A 21,555-nucleotide genomic window follows, 5' to 3' on the forward strand; every position below is an offset into this window, starting at 1 on the left:
ATGAACACAGTATATATATATATATATGTCTAATTTACTTAGAGCTTTAGTTTTCTTGGACAGTGTTTAATAGATTTCAAAGTAGAAGTCTTTCACTTCTACTGTAAAATTTAATCCTAATTATTATTTTTAAAATTCTAACAAGTTGATTTTATGTAAACATATAATAGATTTCTGCATATTGATCTTGTGTCCTGAGACCTAACTAAAGTCATGCAATTCTATTAGTTATTTCTTTTAGGATTCCTGAGGGTTTTCTGTAGACATTCATGTTGTATGTTAATAATAGAATTTTACTTTTTTCTTTCCAATATCCCTATATTTTTTCGTTCTTTCTGTATTTCACTGTTATCTCTATTAAAGTATTTAGTAGAAATGAGAAGAGTGGCTATCTCTGCTGTGTTTTCAGTCTTAGAGGTAAAGCATACACTGTTTCATCATTAAGGGTAATGTTTCCTGTGGATTTTTATAGGTCTTTCTGGAGTGGCCTGCAGCTTCTTCTGATATTCCTTAATTGGTTAGGGGTTGTTGGAGTGGTACTCAGTGGGACGGGAGGTAGGTAACATGCATACGGTTGAATTGACAGGTTCTTTGTGGAGAAGAGCATTGTATTGGTACAGGATGCACATTCTGTAGTGCCTCTGATTCTGGAGGATACAATGCCATAGTACTAGGTTTGGAGTCTGGGCAGAAGCAGGTGGGAGCAGACTGTTGTAGTGAAAGCTTGAGGACCAGTTCTGAGTGATGGCTTACCTACAACAAAGACTATATTGCCTCTGTGTATTCGTTGTCTGGAACAAGGTGAGGGGCTGAGATTAAAGGGATAAAAATTCAGAGGACATCATGTGCTAGAAGATGTCGAGAATCAAAGTGCTCAATATTTGTGAAGTAGTCTTTCTCTTTTAGTAAGCTATTTTAGGCTAGTAAAAAGTATAATTCTGTTTTATTAAATGTAAATCTAAGTGGAATGTAAAAAATGTATTAGATTTATTTGTAAAATGAAGCCGTATTAGAAGCCATGAAGCCTTGTCATTTGCTCTCTGAAATTCATGGTGGTCACCTTGGTGAGATTTAAATGAGAAATAGATGAGAAGATTAAGGGCACTTTTTCTGCCTTAAAGAAAATGTTTCTGTGGGGCTGCTCCTACTTTCTGGAGTTCATGTCTTAGGGGTACATAGAAGGGAAATAGAATAAGGTATTATGTAATAGTAGTTAGAAAGCAAATCTTCTATCCTAAGGTGTCATTTACAAAATAGGACTTCTTTGAATAGGGCCATTTACTTTTTCCAGGGGACTCCACCTCTCCACATCTCCTCCTTGGTGCCCTGGCTCAGCTAGTCTCAGGAGCCAGCTGTTCTTCTCCCCTGAATTGACTGAACCTCTCTCAGTTTCCTCTTCTAGTTGTTTCTTTGGCTTCCAGTTTCATCCTATAGGCTTCCTCATTTTATGACACATAATTTTTCCATTTCCAGGGTGAAGCCTCATAAAAATTCCAAATTTGTGGAATTTCTGGATTTGAGTTCTGTAGATCATCAGATGTTTTCAAATATCCTGTGAGAACAAGATGGTTCTTTTTGTGATAAGGATTATGTCCATGTCAGTGTGTGAAATACCAGTGTAACTAGGAAACACCTAAAATGCTTCTGAATTATATTTTAAAGTATGTGTTAGTAGGAGATACCAGGTTCTTTTCCTTTCTCTGGATTTACACAGTGGAGGAAGATGATTGAGGATTGTGCTATATGTACATGACTTTGCATTTCTTAATCAGTGTACTTTTTTGCTGACTTATAAAATGTGATGCACCCTTTCCACGTGAAATTCTGCAGCATTCCTTGCTAGAATCCAGAGAAAACCTTTCCTGTGACAAAAAAAAAAGAAGCACTGAGGAGTCAAAAGGGAAGGTGGGGATTTACATAAAAAGAAAACAGTTGTTAAGAGATTCTGTAGACAATTAAAATCTATGATTAATTAACTTTTTAGCACGAGGAAAATGATAGGTAGTTAGCCTGTTTTGATAAAAATGAAAAAAAAAAAAAAGCAAGCATCCTTTTATCTTTACTAGCCTCTTGTCATGAAAAGATTCTCTTTGCTGGGAAGGCTTTTAAAGGCCCCTTAATAATTAAGTGGAAAGATTTGAAATCTTGAGTAACTCCTGATTCTTTTATGTAAAATTTCACATGATGTTAATCTGCTGAGCACTTCACAGTACAGTGTGTGCTGAAACTATAACAATAATTAGAGAATTTTTCAGCTGGATCTAATCCAAAAATCAGATAATCAGTCTTGTCCAAACTTTACTGAAACTAATTATCCAAAAAGTCTTGTAAGTGTCTCACTGTTCAGGCATTGCCAGAACTCTGCTGTGCCCCAGAATGGTATTTGATAAATGCATATTCTATCATCATAGTATGTAGGGACTTCATCCTATACTCATTTTGTCTTATCATCTTAATGATTTAGGGAATGTTCTTCAGTTTCTTGCTTAATGGGCAAGACAAGTATTTCTTGTAGGGTTCACATGAGATAAAATCTGGCTTTTTCCCTTATAGCTTACCCTCTCCTGTAAACCTGTATATGAACTAGATTTTATGTTTCTTTAATTTTCTTAAGAATTATTTTGGTGAAATTTTAAGGGTATACCATAGAAAGGCGTAAGTTTAGAGGGAGTAGATTCACTGGAAGTAGACAAGAAAGGATGTGTCACAGAGTTAAGAGAGACTGATGTAACCTTCAAGTTAACTATTTAAATTCCCCTCCTAATCCATTCTCCCTCTAGTGCCATGCTCCCTAGTATGTAATTGATAAAAACTTACTAATGAGAACCTGGGTAGCAGCCTTCTGTGACTGCCTGTCCTATATCAATATATTCATTCATTCATTCACTCACTCACTCACTCACTCACGCGCTCGTTGACGTATTTAGTTGCCAGTCCACATTCATGGCATTGGGAATACAGTGGCTCATAGCTTCCTGGTTGCTCATATTGGACAGTTTTTAAAGTTTTTCAGCCACACCTTCAAAATCCACTGTGTCCTTTGCGTTAGTGGAAGGAACACACCAAACATATCTGAGTAAAGGAGCATGCATCTATTTGATGACATGAAAAGGCCTGAAGTCCATAGGCTTTGTGGAATTTGGGGAAAGCTGATCAAGGATGGAGATTAGAGAATTTAGGGGACAAAATTCTCATTCCATTGGGCCACCTGGGTGGCTCAGTGGTTGAGCGTCTGCCTTTGGTTCAGGTCATGATCCTGGAGTCCTGGGATCGAGTCCTGCATTGGGCTCCCCATAGGAAGCCTGCTTCTCCCTCTGCCTATGTCTGCCTTTCTCTGTGTGTCTCCCATGAATAAATAAAAATTAGGAAAAGAAAGAATTCTCATTCCATTAACTGTGTTTCCTCAATTCTGTAGACATTCTTGACAGTTTCAAATTTCTGAGTATGTTGAATGTGCTATTATTTCATTCTTACCCCACACTTCTTCCAACCTGGAGTTGAACTGATGGTGTGTTTTACAGTTGAAGACCTTCTAGAATTGAGGAGGTGAGTGCTACAGGCTCGAACTTCTCATCACAACCATGAAATGACTTGAGGTTTCATTCAAAACTCATCTTCATTTTCCCTATAATTTGTAATTTGAAAAATATAGAATAGGGAAATTTTCTGTAGGATTAGTATTTAGACAGTTTTTCCTATTGTATATAGCATGTTTTATAATGTTTATCATGGAAAACTTAAAATTCTAGAAAAGCATAAACAAGAAAATGAAATTAGACTTCTTCAACTCATAGTCAGTGTTTTGTTTGTATTTTGGTGAATAACCCTGGTCTTTCTCCTTCCCTCCTCCTTCCCTCTTTCTTTTCTTTCCCCCTTCCTTTTCCTCCCCGCTTTGTATCTCTAAATCTATCAATATATCAATCTCTGTTTATGGATCCTCCATTCCCCCAAATTTCCTAGTTTACTCTATTTACTGTTTTATGACATCATGAGGGAAGTATTTTCCCATAGTTTTAAATATTAAAATTTTTTTTTCAATTTAATTGTATATTACTTTACAATTTAATGCATCTCTATTGTGAGATATTCAAGCTGGTGACAGATTTTGTTTTGTTTTGGTAATTACAAATAATCCTGTAAGATCATCTATGGGCATAGCATTTTGTATCTAGCCCTGGTCATGCTTTTAATATCTTAGAACTTGTATTGGTGGTCTAACGGGGGATAAGTATTTTGAAGGTGTTGGATACACATTAGGGAAATACTCTTCTGAATGGTTACCTAATTTAAATTTCTTATATAGGAATGATCTGGAGTTTTTAAGTTCATGGAATTTTAATCAGTGATCTTGGAGAGGAAAGAATTTAGAATTCAGGATTATAATTCAAAACAGTTTTGATAGTTTAGAGAATTGGTTAGTTGATACAAATTGAAATTCAATAGGGGAAAATGAGGTTAAGAAAAATAAGGTAGATAAAAATTGCCCAAATACTGTTGGTAGAGTATCTATTTCTTCATGCACTGCCTGAAGGAGAATACAGGGGTCATAAGGAATGTGACTAGATTTCTCTGTAGCACAATGGGGACGTTGGCTTGTTCCCAAATGTAAAGAAAAAGAAAGCTCATTTGAGCTAATGCTGTATTCTAAAAAGACTGTTAAGATTTTGTGTTTTCTACTGTTAAGAATTCAAAGACACTAAATACCTTCTTGGGGAACATTTAATGTTCATTTTAATTATTTATGTTAATTATTTGAGCATAATAATTTTTTTAAAGTTATCTGAAAGTTACTACTGATCTTTCCTCAATTAAATAGAGAATATGTTTAGGAAGCTCTTATTTTTTTTCCATGAAATTTCAGGGGAAATAGAATTATCTTTACCTTGCAAATGGTTCTTTGAGGATAGGAATGCTATTCTTAGATAAAAATGGCACGTGTTTATAAACACACAGATACACACACACACATACACACTCTTAAAATACAAGGAAGCAGTTTAAAATGCCTGCTTCTGCTTGGTTTAGGTTATAGTTCTATATCTGTTTTGAGTGTAATTTATGTGGTCGAAGGCTGTACCAACATATGTATTAGCAATCATTTCTGTTCACTTGTGATACAGTTCTAATTATTGTTCAGACAAGGGATCTTGGGATAGTTATAATCCAGAAGGACTTTATATATAATTTGATCTTTTTTTTGTTGACTGACATTCAGAATGATTTTAAGACCCTAAACAAATCATATGTGATGACTTAAAAATCAGAACATTTAATTAATCAGCTTGCTTAAATCAATTAATTAAATATCTTTGCAAGATGACAGGGAGTTTGCTCTGTTTCTGTTATCCAGAGAATTTTGTCCTCTTATGCTAATAAATAGGGTTTTTTTTCTTTTTAGTTTTTAGCCTAGATTTCTACCATTGGTAATTGAAAGTCAGATCCTTTTCTATCCAAACCACTTTAAATTCACTACTTATTATTTTCATTATTGTTATTATTGTTATTTTTAGTGCTGATCCATTTAATGGTAGGCTTACTTCTCTATCAAGAGGGTCATCTGTGCTCTGTGCTCTCTGCACATAGGTGCTTTCCTAAAGTATTGAGAGGCAGAGAGTCTTGGCTCCATCACTGACAAGCAGATGAGGGATGAACCAGACAAGTGACATGGTTGCTGTGAAAGCCAAAATAAGTGCAGCTATAATTTTAATTAGTTTGTTCATCTTAACAGCATCTAGTCCTGGGTATCTTATACAGCTGTGAAAGCCTAAAAGTGTAGCAGCCATACTTTGCTTTTGGAAATCTCTTCTCTTTTTTTTGAAGACTTTTTTATTTATTCATGAGAGACATACAGAGAGAGGCAGAGACATAGGCAGAGGGAGAAGCAGGCTCCTTAAGGAGGGCTTGATGCGGGACTTGATCCCAGGACCTGGGCATCACAACTTGACTCAAAGGCAGACATTCAACCACTGAGCCACCCAGGTGTCTTTGGAAATCTATTCTTGATGAATTTTTTTCTAATTATAATTTGGTATATATTCATTGCCAAAAATTAGGAAAATTTAGAGAAGTATCTGTAAGAAAATAAAAATCACCAATAATTATATAGTAGAAATAGATCCTATTTACATTTTTGTATACCCCAATTTTTACATAATTGGGATCCTACTATACATATAATTTTTTGTCCTCACTGTTTTTCCACTCAGCATATCATTAGTACTTTCTCATACTAATAAAAATATTTCTGAAAAACCCTATTTTAATAGATAATATTCATTTGAGTGGTCATACCATTATTTACTTAACTGTTTGGTTGTTGGTCCTAGTTTTCAATTATAAATTATTTTGTGATGAACATTTCATACATATTTTTGAGTTGATCTCTGATTATAATAAGACAGTATTATGCTTCTTCTTAGGTTGTGTATTTTCAGTGCTAAACTATACAATATCAGATAGGTACACAGTTCTGCAGGTGGTAATAAATCAGAAAATATTTAATATGGTGGTATATGAACTGTTCTTTGAAGAATGCGCAGCCAGGGTTTTGTCAGCTATGAGAACCATGGTATTACAACTGGGGAAAATTCAGGAGCAGAGATGTGGATGGGAATGAGCTTAGGCAGTGTGCATCTGCTTGTATGAGCATGATTTAACCACAGTGGAAGGAAAGGTTTGAGTAATTGAAGAAAATAAAGTTTGAAATGTGGAGTAAAGATTTGAATTTGTTAGAATAGATGTGGCAACCAAAGGTCCTAAATTTTCTGGGACTATTGTACTATGTAGCACATTTTATGTGCAAAGCTCCCCCTTGTGGAGGCCCACATGGGGTTTATACTTCAGTATGAGCCATAGTATTCATTCAGTCAATGCAGTGGTCTGTCATGTGTTCACAAATACATTTCTAGAGTAAGACTGGGATGCCGTGCTGGTTTGGAAAGTCTGCTCGTGTTGGCAATTGGAAATCTTTGGAGGTGCAGAATCAAGGCACAGCCACAATTTAAATGATGCAAATATTTTAAAGATTGTTCTCATTATAGATTGGAGGGGCCTGGTTAAAGGCAGGAATAGTAGCAAATAGGTCATGGTTCATGAAGGAATGCAGGACTGAGAAGCAGGGACTACAAGACTTTAGCAAAATGAGTTGGAGGAGAAGGGTTTACATTTAAATGATTGAGTCTAGTGGTTCTGATTACAGAGTTGACTCCCTTCAAAATGTAAAAGCCTCAGTGCCCTTCCCAGATTTGCTGGATCTGAATTTTGGGGAGATGGGACCATATATATACATATGTATTTATTTTAAAAGCTTCCTTAGAGACTCTGATATGTGCCTCTGGTTAGAAAACACTAAATGAATTAATGTGTGTTTTTTTCCACCCCAAGAATTTGTCAAATTGTCTGAACCGACTATTTTCAATTTAGTACACTTAATATGCATGTGCATGCATTTTTGTTTTGCATATTTTTTCATACTCTCTAGTTCCTGAGAAATTTTTTTTCTGTTATTTGGTGTCAAGTTGTATTACAAACTTATTAATTAGTGTTACTCTGCAAAATCAATTTTGAGCAAGTGAAATGCACTGCAAAAATTAAAAGAAATTTCTACAGCTTTTTTTCTTACTAACTGATAGGGACAAAAGCCAGGATGGATGATCAAACATGGTATTTGAGAACATCAAAGCTGGCTCTGGCCTTGGCAATTATCCGCTCAACACCAGCAGACACAAGCAGCAGAGAATACACAGAGCACCTTGCGAAGGTGGTGTCTGAGCAGGAGTCAACGTGGAGATCAAAAGTCCAGGTCTTGGAAGCTGAAGTTCTGCAATTACGCCACAAACTTCTTCTAAGCAGAATGTGTGCAGAAGTGTTTAAGAGTGGTGAGTATATATATATATATATATATATATATATATATATATACATATATATATATAAAATAAAACAAAAGAGTGGTGAGTATATGAAAATGTCTTTGGCAATATATTATTCTGGGTTTTTTGTTGACTTTTTTTTTAAGATTTATTTATCCATTTGAGGGAGGGACAGAGGGAGAGGGAAAACATCTCAAGCCGACTCCACACTGAATGTGGAGCCCAGTGTGGGGCTGGATCTCATGATCTTGAGATCATGAGCTGGACTGAAATCAAGAATCGGTAGCCCAACTGACTGACCACTCAGGTGCCCTTTTATTGTTTACTTTTTTAATTTAATTTTTAAAAGATTGAATATAGATGACACACCGTGTTACATTAGTGTTAGGTATACAGTTTAGTGATTTATATGTTATTCTGTATTAACCAAAAGCATGGCGACCATTTGTCCCATTATGTTGCTATTACAATATCATTGACTGTATTCCTTATGCTGTGCCTTTTATTCCCAGGGCTTAATCATTCTATAACTGGAGGACTGTATCTCCCTCTTCCCTGCACCCATTTTGCCTAGTCTCCCAGCCTCCTCCCCCTCCTCACAACCTCCTCCCCCTGGGAACCATCAGTTTGTTGTCTATATTTATGAGTCTGATTCTGCTTTTTGTTGGTTTATTCTTTTTCTTTAGATTCTGTTTGTGATTGGAGTCATAAGGTATTATCTTTCTCAGTCTGATTTATTTCACTTAGTGTAATACCCTCTAGGTCCTTTCATGTTGCCTAAAATGGCATGATCTCATCCTTTTATATGGCCATGTAATAGTCCAGAGTGTGTGTATGTGTGTGTGTGTATGTGTATGTGCATGTAACATTTTCCTTATCCATTCATCTATTGAAGGACACTAAGGTTACTCCCATGTCTTGACTATTTTAAGTAAAGCTGCACTAACATATGGGTGTATATATCTTTTCTTGTTTGGATTTTAGGTTTCTCTGGGTAAATATACAATAGTGGAGTTACTAAATCATATGATATTTCTATTTTTAATTTTTTGAGGAACCTCCATACTGTTTTTCACAGTGGTTATACCAATTCTGTTTTTTACTTTTAAGATTTATTTATTTATTTATTTATTTATTTATTTATTTATTTATTTATTCATGACAGACACACAGAGAGAGAGGCAGAGACACAGGCAGAGGGAGTCCCACATCAGGCTCCATGTAGGGAGCCTGACGTGGGACTCGATCCCGGGTCTCCAGGATCACACCCCGGGCTGAAGACGGCACTAAACTGCTGGGCCGCCAGGGCTGCCCACCAATTCTGTTTTTATTTCATCTTCACAATTATTTAGAAATTGTTTAGTTTCTTAAACCTAGACTTCTTCTTTTTGCCCTATAAAGATTTTTTTTTTACCTATAGTCATTCATTAAAAGTTTATTGTTACTACCCAATGAATGAGGCTACATTGGATGCTGAGATGAAGTTGAAGAATGAAAATATCTAGATGTGAAGGCAATAATGTTTTAAGCTTACTGGATACAATTTAAAATCTCATTACTGAACCTTATTATTTTACTATGTATGTTATGTTGAGTTTATATTAAATAATTCATCTAGCAGTCATATATCAAGTACCAGCTATGGACCAGATATGCAGTGGGTGATGGGACCCCAAAAAACACATAAGAGGAGGTGCTGTCCTTGCCATTAAGTACCTACCATTTAGCAGGGAAGATAGATCTATAAATAATTAACCCAGCAAGATAAATGCTTTAATAAAGATATTGACAAAGCAAAGAGCAAGAAGGCATTCATTCTGCCTGGTTTTTGAAAAGACTTCTCAGGTCTGGTCCTCAAGGATCTATCTACTAGTTAGTGGTCACAGAGCATGCAGCAAGAGGCAGGAACATGACCAAAGGCAGAGCAGTAAAGAAGTAAAGAATACATGTTCCATTTAGGATACTGCTAGCATTACTTTGCAGAAGTGGCCAGAACACCATGAGGGAGAACAAAGAGAAGTGAATTGGGACCAGATTCAGAAGGGCCTTGAATGTCAACCTAAGGACCATTTTAGTTTATTTCCTATCAGTAAGTTGATGGTACACATTTTATTGTCTCCCTAGGACCTTTGTGAGAGTGAAAATAGGGAACTCTAAGTGATGATACTAGGACAACAGGCAGAAACCAGGACTCACTTGAGCATGCTGGAACATGTGGTCACTCCATCAGCAATCATATAACCTTTTTGATGCAGAGGATTGACCCTCATATTGGTATTGGGGAATAATTCTGGTGATTTTTCAAGAATGTAAACCAGATCATGTGACTCCTTTGCTGAAAACCCTTCCCTGGTTTCCAGTTATGTTTCACATTAGATTCAGGCTTGTGCTTATGGCCTGTGATGCTGTGGATGATTTCACCTCTATTTACCTCTCCCACTTTGTCTCATATGACTTCCCCATTATTTACTCTGCCCCAGCCACCATGGGCTTCACTCCAGCCTTAGACCTTTGTTATGTTCTTCTCTTTGAATGTCTTTGTGGCTGGCTTCTTCCCTACCTAGAGATCTTATTCTAAATGATACCCCTCAATGACCACTGTATATACATAGCACTCTCCACTAGTTTTTCTTTACCCAAACATCCTCTGTAGGTTATTTGTTTGTTTATATAATTGCTACCTTATCTCCTGAGCTAGAGTTTGAGTTCACTGAGGAGTGGGTTTTGATTTGCTTAGCACTCTCTACTAAGTGCCCACCCCAAAGCCTCACACACAGCAGGTGCTCAATAAATATTTGTCACATGGAAGTGGGGCAGAGAGGATGTTTCTGACCATAGCAGTGATTGGAGACAAGGAGACCAGTTTTAAACATACTTACCAAATCCCATATGAAGAATGATGGATTGAAATCGATCTATGATAGTGAGAACTAAAAGGAGGTCAGACATATATGCATGATTTTTAGAATAGGCCTTCAGATATTTGTGAATGGTTTCAGAGAATGATTAAGGGACATAGAGGCATTTGGGATAATGAGGTCTCTGATCTCAGTTTACTGAATTTATTGCATTGCTTTGAATCTGGATAGTGAACACTGAAATAAATTTATAGGATAAAAAGTTCAGGTTAGTCTGAGTGTAGGCCATTCCCTCAATATACAAAGATTACATAGAAAGAAGGTAGAGGGATGGTCCTTAAAGTCAAAAGGGATGTGTAGGCTGTAAGTAGATATATAGACTTAGGATCCACTGACATTTAATTCATAGTTGAAGTTCTAGCTATAGGTGAGACTCATGGAGAGAACGGAGCCAGGGGTAGGAGCATTGGGGATCCCAACATCCCAGAGGTGGCAGAGGAAAAGGAGCCATGGAAGGAATATGATTATCACATTAGGAGTGTGCAGGTGTGGTACACAGATGATTGCTGTGGTAATAGAGTATTCACTAACTTTAATTTTGGGTATTATTGGGAAAAATCAGCTAATCTAATACCCAGATATTACTAAAATCTCATTATTATGTGAACAAAAATGGTGTTACACAATTCGTAGCCACATTTTGGTCTCTCTAGAGTTTTTCTAGGTAATGGGCTCTTTTTATTCAGTGAATGCAAATGCAATCAGTAATTTTTAATTATTTTATGTGCAGTTATATGATTAATATAATGCCCATACACATAATACTTTCCAGTGATTTTAAACAGACTCTTATAGACATCTGTGATATCAGAACTGTTGTTTACTGTCAAGGGTCTGTTTATACCCCTGCTCTAGTGGTATGGATGATTGGTTAGGAACATGAACATGCCTGACAGTGAGAGCCTAGGTGAGAACTCGTTCTCACACTGAAAACTTGCACTTACAGTGCCTGTGAGAGAAATTTTCAAATACCCTACAATTGAAATCAGTTTTACTTGCAGCAGGAGCTATAGGTGAAGAGTTTCTGTGCAGATGTTTGTAAGTTACTTGTCTCTCCATCTGTTAACTTAAACTTGAAAAATGAGGAATAAATAGATTAAAATAAATAGAGTCACTATTAAAGGGGAAGGAACAAAACTTGACAAAGGGGAAGATATTAGATTGAGAAAGAAATAAAGAAGGAACACAGTCATTATTCAAAGATACGTAATTTGAAAGACTGATGTGGCTTACTCTAAGAAAACTCCATACCTGAGAATCAAAACTATATTATAGATATATTTATATGATTGATTATTTTTGTCTGGAATTTTCAGAGTTGCTTTGCATATGCAACCTTTCTCAAGTGTTTAGACCCTCAGTGAATGTTGAATGGAATGCTTCTTGACAGATTGAGAGGGTGGAGAACTTAATTTACAGCATCAACTATCCATTGAAGTAACTGAGCAACCCAGAATTCAATAAAGCAGAGCTGAAATGGCAAAGTAAACAAATAAAAAATTATGATGTAGTGTATATATAGCATTTCAGGAACTCAGCTATTTCTTTATTCTGATTTATTCTACATCTTCTTAGAAATATACTTCTTTATTGCATTTATTAAAAATGGACTAGACTATACACAGAAAGGATAAATATAACGTGCTCTTAGAATTATGCCACATTGTAATTTTACTTACATGCTCCTTAGTAATGGGAGAAAGGATCAAGGAAGCCCAGATAATCCAATGACACATTTCTCAAAATCGTTTTGGATGATGCATGGCAGGCACGGTTAGTTGTCTACTCAATATCTAGCTTCCTACTTCCTTTCTAAAGCACTCCAATTTTATTTTGGCAGAGATGTGCTTATTCCCAGTGGGTTAATCCATGAAAGGCTCAGATTTGTTTTGCCAATATTGTTCTAAGGTTGGGCAGGGGCCAATGAAAGGTAAAAAGCAATCTTCTGAGCCTTTGATAAAGATTTGCCTCTTTGTATAAAGAGATTTGGGCTCATGAAAGGGAGCAATTAAATTTTTTTTTAACCTCAGCTACTTGTTTCCTGCATGCAGCACTGCCAATTGAAAATAGAATGCCTGAATCTGGGGTAGTCAGTTTGCAACTGTGAGACAATATTGACAAATTAATGCCAGCATGCTAAGGATAGTGAAAATAGCTGGATGAAAAGAACGTGGGTCCTTTTTGATATTGCTGAGCAATCAGAGCAATGCTGGGATTATTTTATTAGGAAAGTTTAAAAAGACGAGGGTGTAAGCCACTGTAATCCATGTGTTCCCTTCCTTGTATCTGAGCACATCCTAATTTGTGGAGGTGGGGGAAGGGGTAGGGGTCATGAATCGTTTAGAACCACACTATACTTTTTCTTTTGCCAAGAGTCTTCTTGATCTATAGGGGAGAAAATGAGTGAGAAAAACTATGTTCTTCAATCTAGAACAGCTTCCTGTTAAAGGCAGCCTCATAATATTGGCAAGAGTTTCATCTGTGTCTGAGAAGGTAGGCAAGGGAGACCCAGAGCATCGAGATTGGCCAGGAAGAGGTTATTGGCTGTTCTTAAATGTTGACTAGGGATTGAACGAGACATGGTGTTGGGAGCAGGGCCTTGTTAGTGGGCATAATGGTACAGAACTTCAGTGAGCAGATTTAGGAGTAAAACTTGAGTGTGTGTATGTGTGTGAGAAAGTAGGGCAGGCAGGGGGAATCTGGACAGTTACAATTATAACAGTAATTTGGCATTCACAGGAAGGAGGTATATAGATGAAGTGTCAGGTCTGTGCTTTTTCTCCTACAATTTTATGTATTCAGTGTCTTCATAAATGATAGACTACTGGGTAAGCAACTGGCTAGAGTGAAAAGAAAGAGAAAATGAAACCAAAATAGTTTAATGATTTCCATGTTTATTTAGTAAATGTTCATCGAATACAGGGCTAATTGTGGAGTGCTTGGGGATGGGTGGTGGTGGTGTGCACAGCAGCACAATTATTTTCAGCTGGACTTAGCTCTTCTACGTTTTAGGTCCTGGGAAACAACTGACTGACCACATGGCTTTAGGAGCTTCCCTCCCCTCTAGCTGACAGTGCTTAAGTTTATCCACCTCCTTGCCTGTTGTCCCTTTTACTGCCTTATACTCTCAGGATCAAATCCTTAGCATTTGCCTGCCCTAGTCCCTACTTCTCATGTTGTGTGAATCTGGATTAAGGAAAATGCCTTTAGGCAGATCAATGTTAACAGGGGTCAGAAGGGGCTGGCTATCCTGGTTGCCCGTGTACACCTTGCCAGATCCAGCATGGAGCTCATCTTTGTCTCCCGACTAGCACTTTTCTGGTCCAGGCCCACTCAGCCTCTGTCCCACCCCACCCTGTCCCAAACCGCATAGTGAGGAGACATCACAAATAACTGACCTCCAGTCATAGTTTTGGAGCTCAGCGTTTATATGTTGGGGCCTTCATTGTTCTACAGGTGCTGAAAGAACATGGGAAATGAATGCATAAGCATTTCCCGTCTTAGTTTTTACATAAGCTTTTATAACATAAATTGTCAAATAGGATGAGGATTTCCTTAAAATTGCAGTTGATTTTAAACATACAGGCATAATGTACATAAATATCAGGAAACATACTGTTAAATTAATATGGATTCTAATGAAAGGTTTCAAATTTAAAGCATAGTTATAGGGCAGCCCAGGTGGCTCAGTGGTTTAGCACTGTCTTCAGCCAAGGGCCTGATCCTGGAGACCTGGGATCGAGTCCCATGTCAGGCTCCGTGCATGGAGCCTGCTTCTTCTCCCTCTGAACCCCCCGCCTTCTGTGTGTGTCTCTCATGAATAAATAAATAAAATCTTTAAAAAATAATAAAATAAATTTAAAAATATAGTTATAATTACATATAAGGCATGCTTTACTGTTATATATAAAATTGAATTAATCTTTTGATATGAGAGACCATTAACATACAAATAAATGAAAGTTAAGTAGTTAAAAAAGCTCAGAATCTTAAATGGCTTTGATAGTGACAAGGCAACTAACTGTTTAGAAATGTAGACATCTCAGTTATCATAAGATGAGCTGGCTCTGGTAGGAAGGGTGGGTAAGATAGGGAGTGGGAAGGGCCACACATGTACCAGCTAGGTCCTGGACCTGGAAGAGGCAAGCTTCAGAGGTTGGACTCAGGTGAGGGCAGAGTTCCCACAGTGTGCAGTGTTCCAGATGGACATTGTCAGCCCTGCCACATCTCTTCCTGGCACCCCACTCTGAGTCCCACTGTGTGATACAACCATCTTTTTCTCCTAAGCTGGCTTCCCAGAAGGTATCTTGAATGTCCAGGTAATCTAATTAGGGTGCCTCTACTTATGTATCTGTGGATTCTTCAAACTTCTGTCCATTCCACCACAACTCCCTTGGTCCTTCCTGATTTATCTCAATTAGACTCTGTGTTTACAGTTGCAGCCTAGACACTTTCAAATCTTTGTTGCAGCCCAGACTCAAGTCTTCTCATTTCTTTTAGGATAAATAAAAAACTCTTAAAATAAGCTACGAACTTCTCCACGATTTGATGCTTGCTCCCTTCTCGAGCTCACCCTGTCATCACTATGTCCTCCACATTCTGCACTGCAACACATGAAATGTCTTTCACTTACTTGAATCTACCTTGTTCTCTTCCAGCTCTAGGCTTTTACACCTGTTGCTTCTCTCTGTAGGAGACAGTCTCCCAACCCCCTTTCTCTGGTTGTGCACTATTCTTTTTTTTCTGACAGTTTTAATACCCTTTCTGCCTTTGCTGACTGCCTTCTTAGACAAGATTAGATTCTCCTGCTGGTGGAACCATACTATTCTGTATTTTTCACAGCATTTGTGAGCCAAATTATAATTGTTTAAGCAGTCTGTCTTCCCTGTAGGACCTAAACTCCGTGCTTGCAGGAGTGTGCTTTTCCTCATCACTGCTCTCTTTCTATGTTAGCACAGTGCCTGGCATGGGGTGGCAGGGTGCTTGGGGTTATTTGTTGAATGAATAAGTTTAGACATGGTTTATCTGAGTGTTAATACCTGGAACAAAGGGGCCTGGCTGATCTGTCATTTCTGGGGATCTACAAAACCTCTGTAGTGCTGGGAGGAGGATCAGGAGGGCAAGACCAAAGCATACTAGGGAAGGAGATACTCACTAAGGTGGGATGAGTATCAAGGCTCCTACCTTTGAGAGCCATGTATTCATACTGTAGTTTAGTCAGAATCGAGTAAATGAAGAAGTGAAGAGTGACAATTTTGGGTTCCCACCTATGGAACAAAAGCTAAAACTATTCTAAGTTCCTTTGCATTCCAGGATCTTTTCTCAATGTAATTTTTTAAAATAGTTTAACATGTAGTAAAGTTTAATCTGTTCAATGTACTTAGGATTATATTTATTTTTTGCAGGTTTTGTCTACATTTTTAAATGCCCTGCTGTTTGTATGTATTTGATTTTTTAGATTCTGTTAGAAATCTAAAGGTACCATTGAGGATTTTGAATTTGATATTTGAATCCTAAACATCTTAATTTTTTTTTTTTTTTTTAGAATACAGTGTGGAGTAGAATTCAGTCAGATAGCTGTGGTCTGTGGTTTAGACAGGGAAAATTAATGGAGTAATATCAATTCCATTATCAAAGCAAGAAGGAAATCAGGTAAATAGGGTAAACAGGAGTAGGCTTGAGATCCTGCAATACTGATAAGCTCCCAGGTGATGTTGATACTGTTGGTCTGAGGACCATAGTTTGAGTAGCAAAGACTGTGAACTCTCTTGGGGTGGAGTTTGTTTGTGAGGGAAAGAGATAGGGTGGTAGTTGAGGAGGAGGCAAGGTGGAGAGAAAGTGTTTTTGTTGTTAAGATGGAAGAGATGTCCGCACACTGGTACTTTGGTAGGAAGGAATCAGCAGAGAGAGGAAAGTGAAAGAATTGAATGGGAGAGGATACTAACAGACCAGAGGGGCTTGGGACCTGAAACCCAAAAGAAATACAGAGCACAAGTGGTGGGCCTGGCCCTGGACCTCAAGCCAGGGCTGATATGTCTTGTTTTGAGACTCTTTTGAAGGTTGGAGTAGGTGCCTCTTTATTCGTGCTCCTGCTGAGTTCATCCCTGGCAGCTGTCCTTCAAAGTTCACTTTTGTTCCCTTCTCCTCCTCCAGTGTCCCTTATTCTTAAATCTGACTATTGTTTTGTTGTTGTTCCTAGCTGCTTTTTGATTTTCATTCTGGCATTTCTTTGCGTGATGCTTCAACTCTTATCTGAGCCATCCCCACCCCCTGCCTAGGTTGTAGAAAAAGAAATGAGGAAAGCAGAGTTAAGTAACTTGCCAAAGGTTAAAAGAGGAGGACGTGGAGTGGAATTCTTGTAAAATCCTAGAACTCTCTAGTACTTTAAGGTGCTTTCTTAAACCAGTGATTCTCAAAGTGTGATCCCCAGACCAGCAGCATCATCATCAGGTGAGACCTTGTTAAAAATACAGATTCTCAGAGCACACCCTTTACTCACACAATCAGAAACTCTGTGGGGGTGGGGTGAGGATCCCAGGGTGGCTCAGCAGTTGAGTGCCTGCCTTCAGGCCGTGATCCTGGAGTCCCAGGATGGAGTCCCACATCAGGCTCCCTGCATGGAGCCTGCTTCTCCCTCTGCCTGTGTCTCCTGAGAATCACTGGTTGAAACAAATTAAAGTGAACTATATATTCAGAGAACATAGAAAGACTTCTCCAGAAAATGAGTTGATAAAGACCTATTCATCCCCTATCCAAACTATTTGAGTGACAAATCAAGAGGGATTTGTAGGCCAGCCTCTGCAAGATCTCATAATACCAATGGATAATATTTGACCCTGGTTGCCAAAAAATTGAGAAAGTGTTCATTTAGAGCTTAATAGAGCTGAGGCAGAGAGTAGAAATTAGAGAAAAGGTGTAAACAAAAGATAGTAACATTAACATCATCCTAACAACTATGTTTCATACCATTCAATGAAGGGTGTATATAAATATTACAGGATTCCAAGGAATGTGTACGGTTGATTTTTGTTCTAGGAAAACTTCTCTTCCCTCTTTGTCCCCCTTCCCCTCTCGCCCTCCATCCTTACTTCCCACATCCCTTCCTAATATACACTGTTATGCTCTGTTACAGAGGAGCCTGGATATATATTTCCTAGTATATAAGATGTGCAGTGATATAAGACAGCCCTCCCCTTTCTGCAGAAGAAACATCCTTTTGAATATCTATTTCAAGTAATTTTAAAGACATCTTGTAGGGGAAATTTTGGGAATTAGAAATGCAAGAGGTTGTATCCTAAAAATCAGTAGAAAACCTTAAATTCTGATTAAACTATACTATTTTACCAATCCTTAAAAAGTACATAAAGTAACATAGCTAAAAAGAAATACATTGCTGTAAATGAATGTTAGCATGCTGTAGGCAATAAGACAAAACACATTTACTCATAAAGTTTTGTATCATGCCCATGGAACTATAAACACACGTACTTGCATTATATTCTGGGTCCTACCGAGAACTAAATAGCTAACTTCGGTACAAAATGAATTTGAATGAATTCCTAAATTGACTGTGAACATGAAGCAAATGTCTCAGTGAAAGTGGCAGAAAACCAGCAGCAAAGTGCAGTGCCTGGGAGTATGTGTAGGGGAGGTGCCATGCACTTGGGACCCCCTTGGCTCTTCTGTGATTTCTGTAGTAGCACTCATTACAAGAAGGGGCAACATTACTCTTATCTCATACTTCAGGGAAATGGTGGTCTTTTCATTCAAGTTTCCTGTTTTAGAAACATCATTTATGTGAATATTAAAGTTTAAATTGCTTGTTAGCATTTCTTTGAGTGTGAGAAAATGCATCAGAGAGTGCTCAGCTTAGGGTATGTGTGCTGTGAGGAAGACACAGGTTGTGAGCTGTTGTCAGCCTTCAGCGAGTCCATTGTTTCACATCAATTATTTTATAGTCAGTGTGTGATAATTTTTATTGTTTTCCATCTCTCTCATTTCTCTCAGAGTCAGAAATGTTGCCTGTGTATCTTTAATACATCCAGACCATGTTTGCCAAGTTTTATGCTTGAAATAAACAAGGCAAAGATTGTGTCCAGAGAAAGATGGTTCTTAATGCTTGCACAAGCCTCGCTATAAAAATTCCTCATTACTCTTTTGATTAGTAAGTCACGTGAAAAACAAAGGCTGTGTTGCTTTTGTGCCCTCCCTTGGTGCTTGATTCAGTGAGATCTTTTACACAGTTTTTCAAAGTTGTTTCTGGGCTTGATAAGGCTAAGTTGTTTCTGGGCTTGTTTCTGATGAGGCTTATAAATATTTGTAGCAGAAACAATTTTCATGAGCTAAGGCAGGCTTTTCTATGTAAAATGCAATGTAAGACATGTGAAATGTCAACATTTTATATCAGTTTGACAAATAATCACATGGTAAGGAAGTAACTGATAAAAATTGAACAATGCTTCTGATCCTTCTATATATTTTTTACTGTATTTGAAGTTTTTCTAATTCATCAGTAAAGCAGATCATGTAGAATTTGGGCATCTTTCCTCCCTCTCATTCTAATAACAGATTCCTTTTCCCATGGAATTTAGTGTCATTTATCCATTCTTTCTGTAAAATAATATTTTGAAGAAAATAACCTTATTTTTCAGCCCAGGTCATACAAATTAGATGGCATTTCTTGTATTTTAATACTTAATTTTGCTAATAATTGTGCCTTTAATAACTCCAAAGTTATTTCCACCTGTGTATTTTATGAAGTGTTTATCCTCATCTGATTATTTTTTAGCCTATGAACCGCAAGGTATCTCATCATATCTGTAATTTCCAAGCAGGAGTTAGTCCAAAGTAGGCCAAGTCCATGCTGGTGGGCTGCTTTGTGCGGCTGTGCAGCTCTCTGATGTCTGATGGGGCGAGTGATACAGCAGGAGCTGGACCCAGAGAACTGTATGCCTCAGTGATCTGTACTTTTCCAGTTCCTCTGAAATTTTTCTTTAAAGAAGTGCCTTGACTATGCACAGGCATCTATGATTATGAACACACTGATAATAAACTTAGCCGCTCAATTACCTTTTTAACATCAAATCCCATACAAATCTAGGCCTTTTGTACCTGTAGGTCCATGTGATAAAGAAAAGTATTAACCAGAGTTGAACTTTTAATTTAAAACTTTATTTTTGTTTTTAAAATGTCTTTTTTTTGTGTGTGTGTGGTTTAAGATCATTTTATTGAGGGGCGAGAGGCAGGGAGGGGGGGCAGCTACAGCCCCCCCAGCCCCAACAGGGGGAACAGACCTCCTCTCCACCCCCTGCCCTGCACATGGCTCCCCCTATACTATGGGGGGACTTTGTGCAAACTCTGCCCGGGGTGGGGGAGGGTGGAGGGTGGGTGTGAAATGGCAGCGACTGGGGCTGGCAGCAGCGCTACTGGGCACTGGGCGGCTTGTAGGGCTCCAGGAGGAGGGTAGAGAAGGTGTTGACCTTGTCCGCCCCCCCGCACCTCGTGGGGCAGCAGGGGCAGCTTCATAATGTGGAAGTCTTCGTACAGGTCCTCCATCTGGTCCAGGTACTTGGCCTGAATCTTGTGGCGGGCCTCACACATCTTGCAGGGCTTCTTGGGGTCAGGGAAGACGAGGTGGTTGACGATGATGTTGTGGGTATCGATCTTATATTTGGTTAGCTCCTGGATCAGCCGCTCTGTCTCGTACAGGGACAGGAACTCAGCAATGCATATGCAGATGAAAATGGTCTTCTCAGGGTCCTTGAACTGTTCACTGACGGAGCAGATGACGGGCAATGTCTCCTCCAGCTTGGAAGCTGGTTGGTCTGCGTTCATGTCCCCCAGGCCCAGCATGTTGTACATCTGGGAGATGAAGGGGCTGATCTGGTTCTTGATCTGCATGAGGTGGTCTAGGCCCCACTCCACGATGGTGGGGAAGTTGAGCAGCTTCAGCGTGTGGCCTGTGGGCGCCGTGTTAAACACCACCACCGAGAAGTTCATGCCCTTCACCAGCCTCATGACCTCTGCATAGCTCATGGCCTCCTGCATCATCTTCTTGCCCATGCTTAGCATGTTGTCCTCTTCAAAGAACTCATCGGGCAGTTCGGCCACACCAAGGCTGGGGTCAATCTCCATGGCGAAGAGATTGTCATAGCCTTTGACCTTGGTAGGCACCTTGGAGAACTTCTGGTCAAATGCATCAGAGATGTTGTGGGCTGGGTCAGTGGAGATGATCAGAACACTCTCCCGCCCCTTGGATAGCTGGACGACTAGGCTGCAGCTGCAGGTGGTCTTGCCGACGCCACCCTTGCCCCCAACGAAGATCCACTTAAGGCTGCGCTGCTTGATGATGTTGCTAAGCATGGGCTCCAGTGGCTCCACATCAGGTGCATCCTCGAACTCCTCTGCCTCAACACCCCACCCAGCCACTCCTGCCGCCATCTTGGAACCCTTAAAATGTCTTTCTGAAAGGCTTTGCCTCCTTAGTGTTGGTAGACATAGGCTAGAGTTCTAGGCAGTGGCCCTGAACCCTAACCATACACTAGAATCACCTGGGGGGCTCTTAAAAATCCCAATGCCCGGTTTGCCCCCTAGGCCAATTATATCAGAATCTCTGGGGGCTGGACTAAAGCATCAGTATTCTTAGACTGTCTCTAAGTTATTCTAAAGTATAGCCAGGATTGAGAACCACTGGTTTAAGGCAAACATTTATATTCTGTATTTAATTCACATGCCCTTATTACCAGTTTTCATTGTTAATCCCACCT

General features: G+C 38.7%; 2 protein-coding genes across 2 annotated transcripts in view; one reads left to right on the top strand and one right to left on the bottom strand.

Annotated features, from left to right (window-relative positions):
* The window catches only part of MEI4 (meiotic double-stranded break formation protein 4), a 210,567-nt gene that overhangs the window by 21,809 nt on the left and 167,203 nt on the right, over positions 1 to 21,555 (top strand). The window contains exon 2 of the mRNA XM_072735748.1: positions 7,632 to 7,877. Coding sequence (XP_072591849.1) covers positions 7,646 to 7,877 — 232 coding nt within the window. The 5' untranslated portion in view covers positions 7,632 to 7,645. The remainder of the gene's footprint in view (positions 1 to 7,631; positions 7,878 to 21,555) is intronic.
* Positions 20,165 to 21,232, bottom strand: GET3 (guided entry of tail-anchored proteins factor 3, ATPase). The gene is given in 2 exon segments (XM_072735746.1): positions 20,165 to 20,280; positions 20,282 to 21,232. Coding segments are annotated over 2 exon segments (1,017 nt in total). The 5' UTR covers positions 21,230 to 21,232; the 3' UTR covers positions 20,165 to 20,211.

The sequence above is a fragment of the Vulpes vulpes genome, chromosome 1 (assembly GCF_048418805.1).
Source record: "Vulpes vulpes isolate BD-2025 chromosome 1, VulVul3, whole genome shotgun sequence".
Classification (NCBI taxonomy): Eukaryota; Metazoa; Chordata; class Mammalia; order Carnivora; family Canidae; genus Vulpes; species Vulpes vulpes.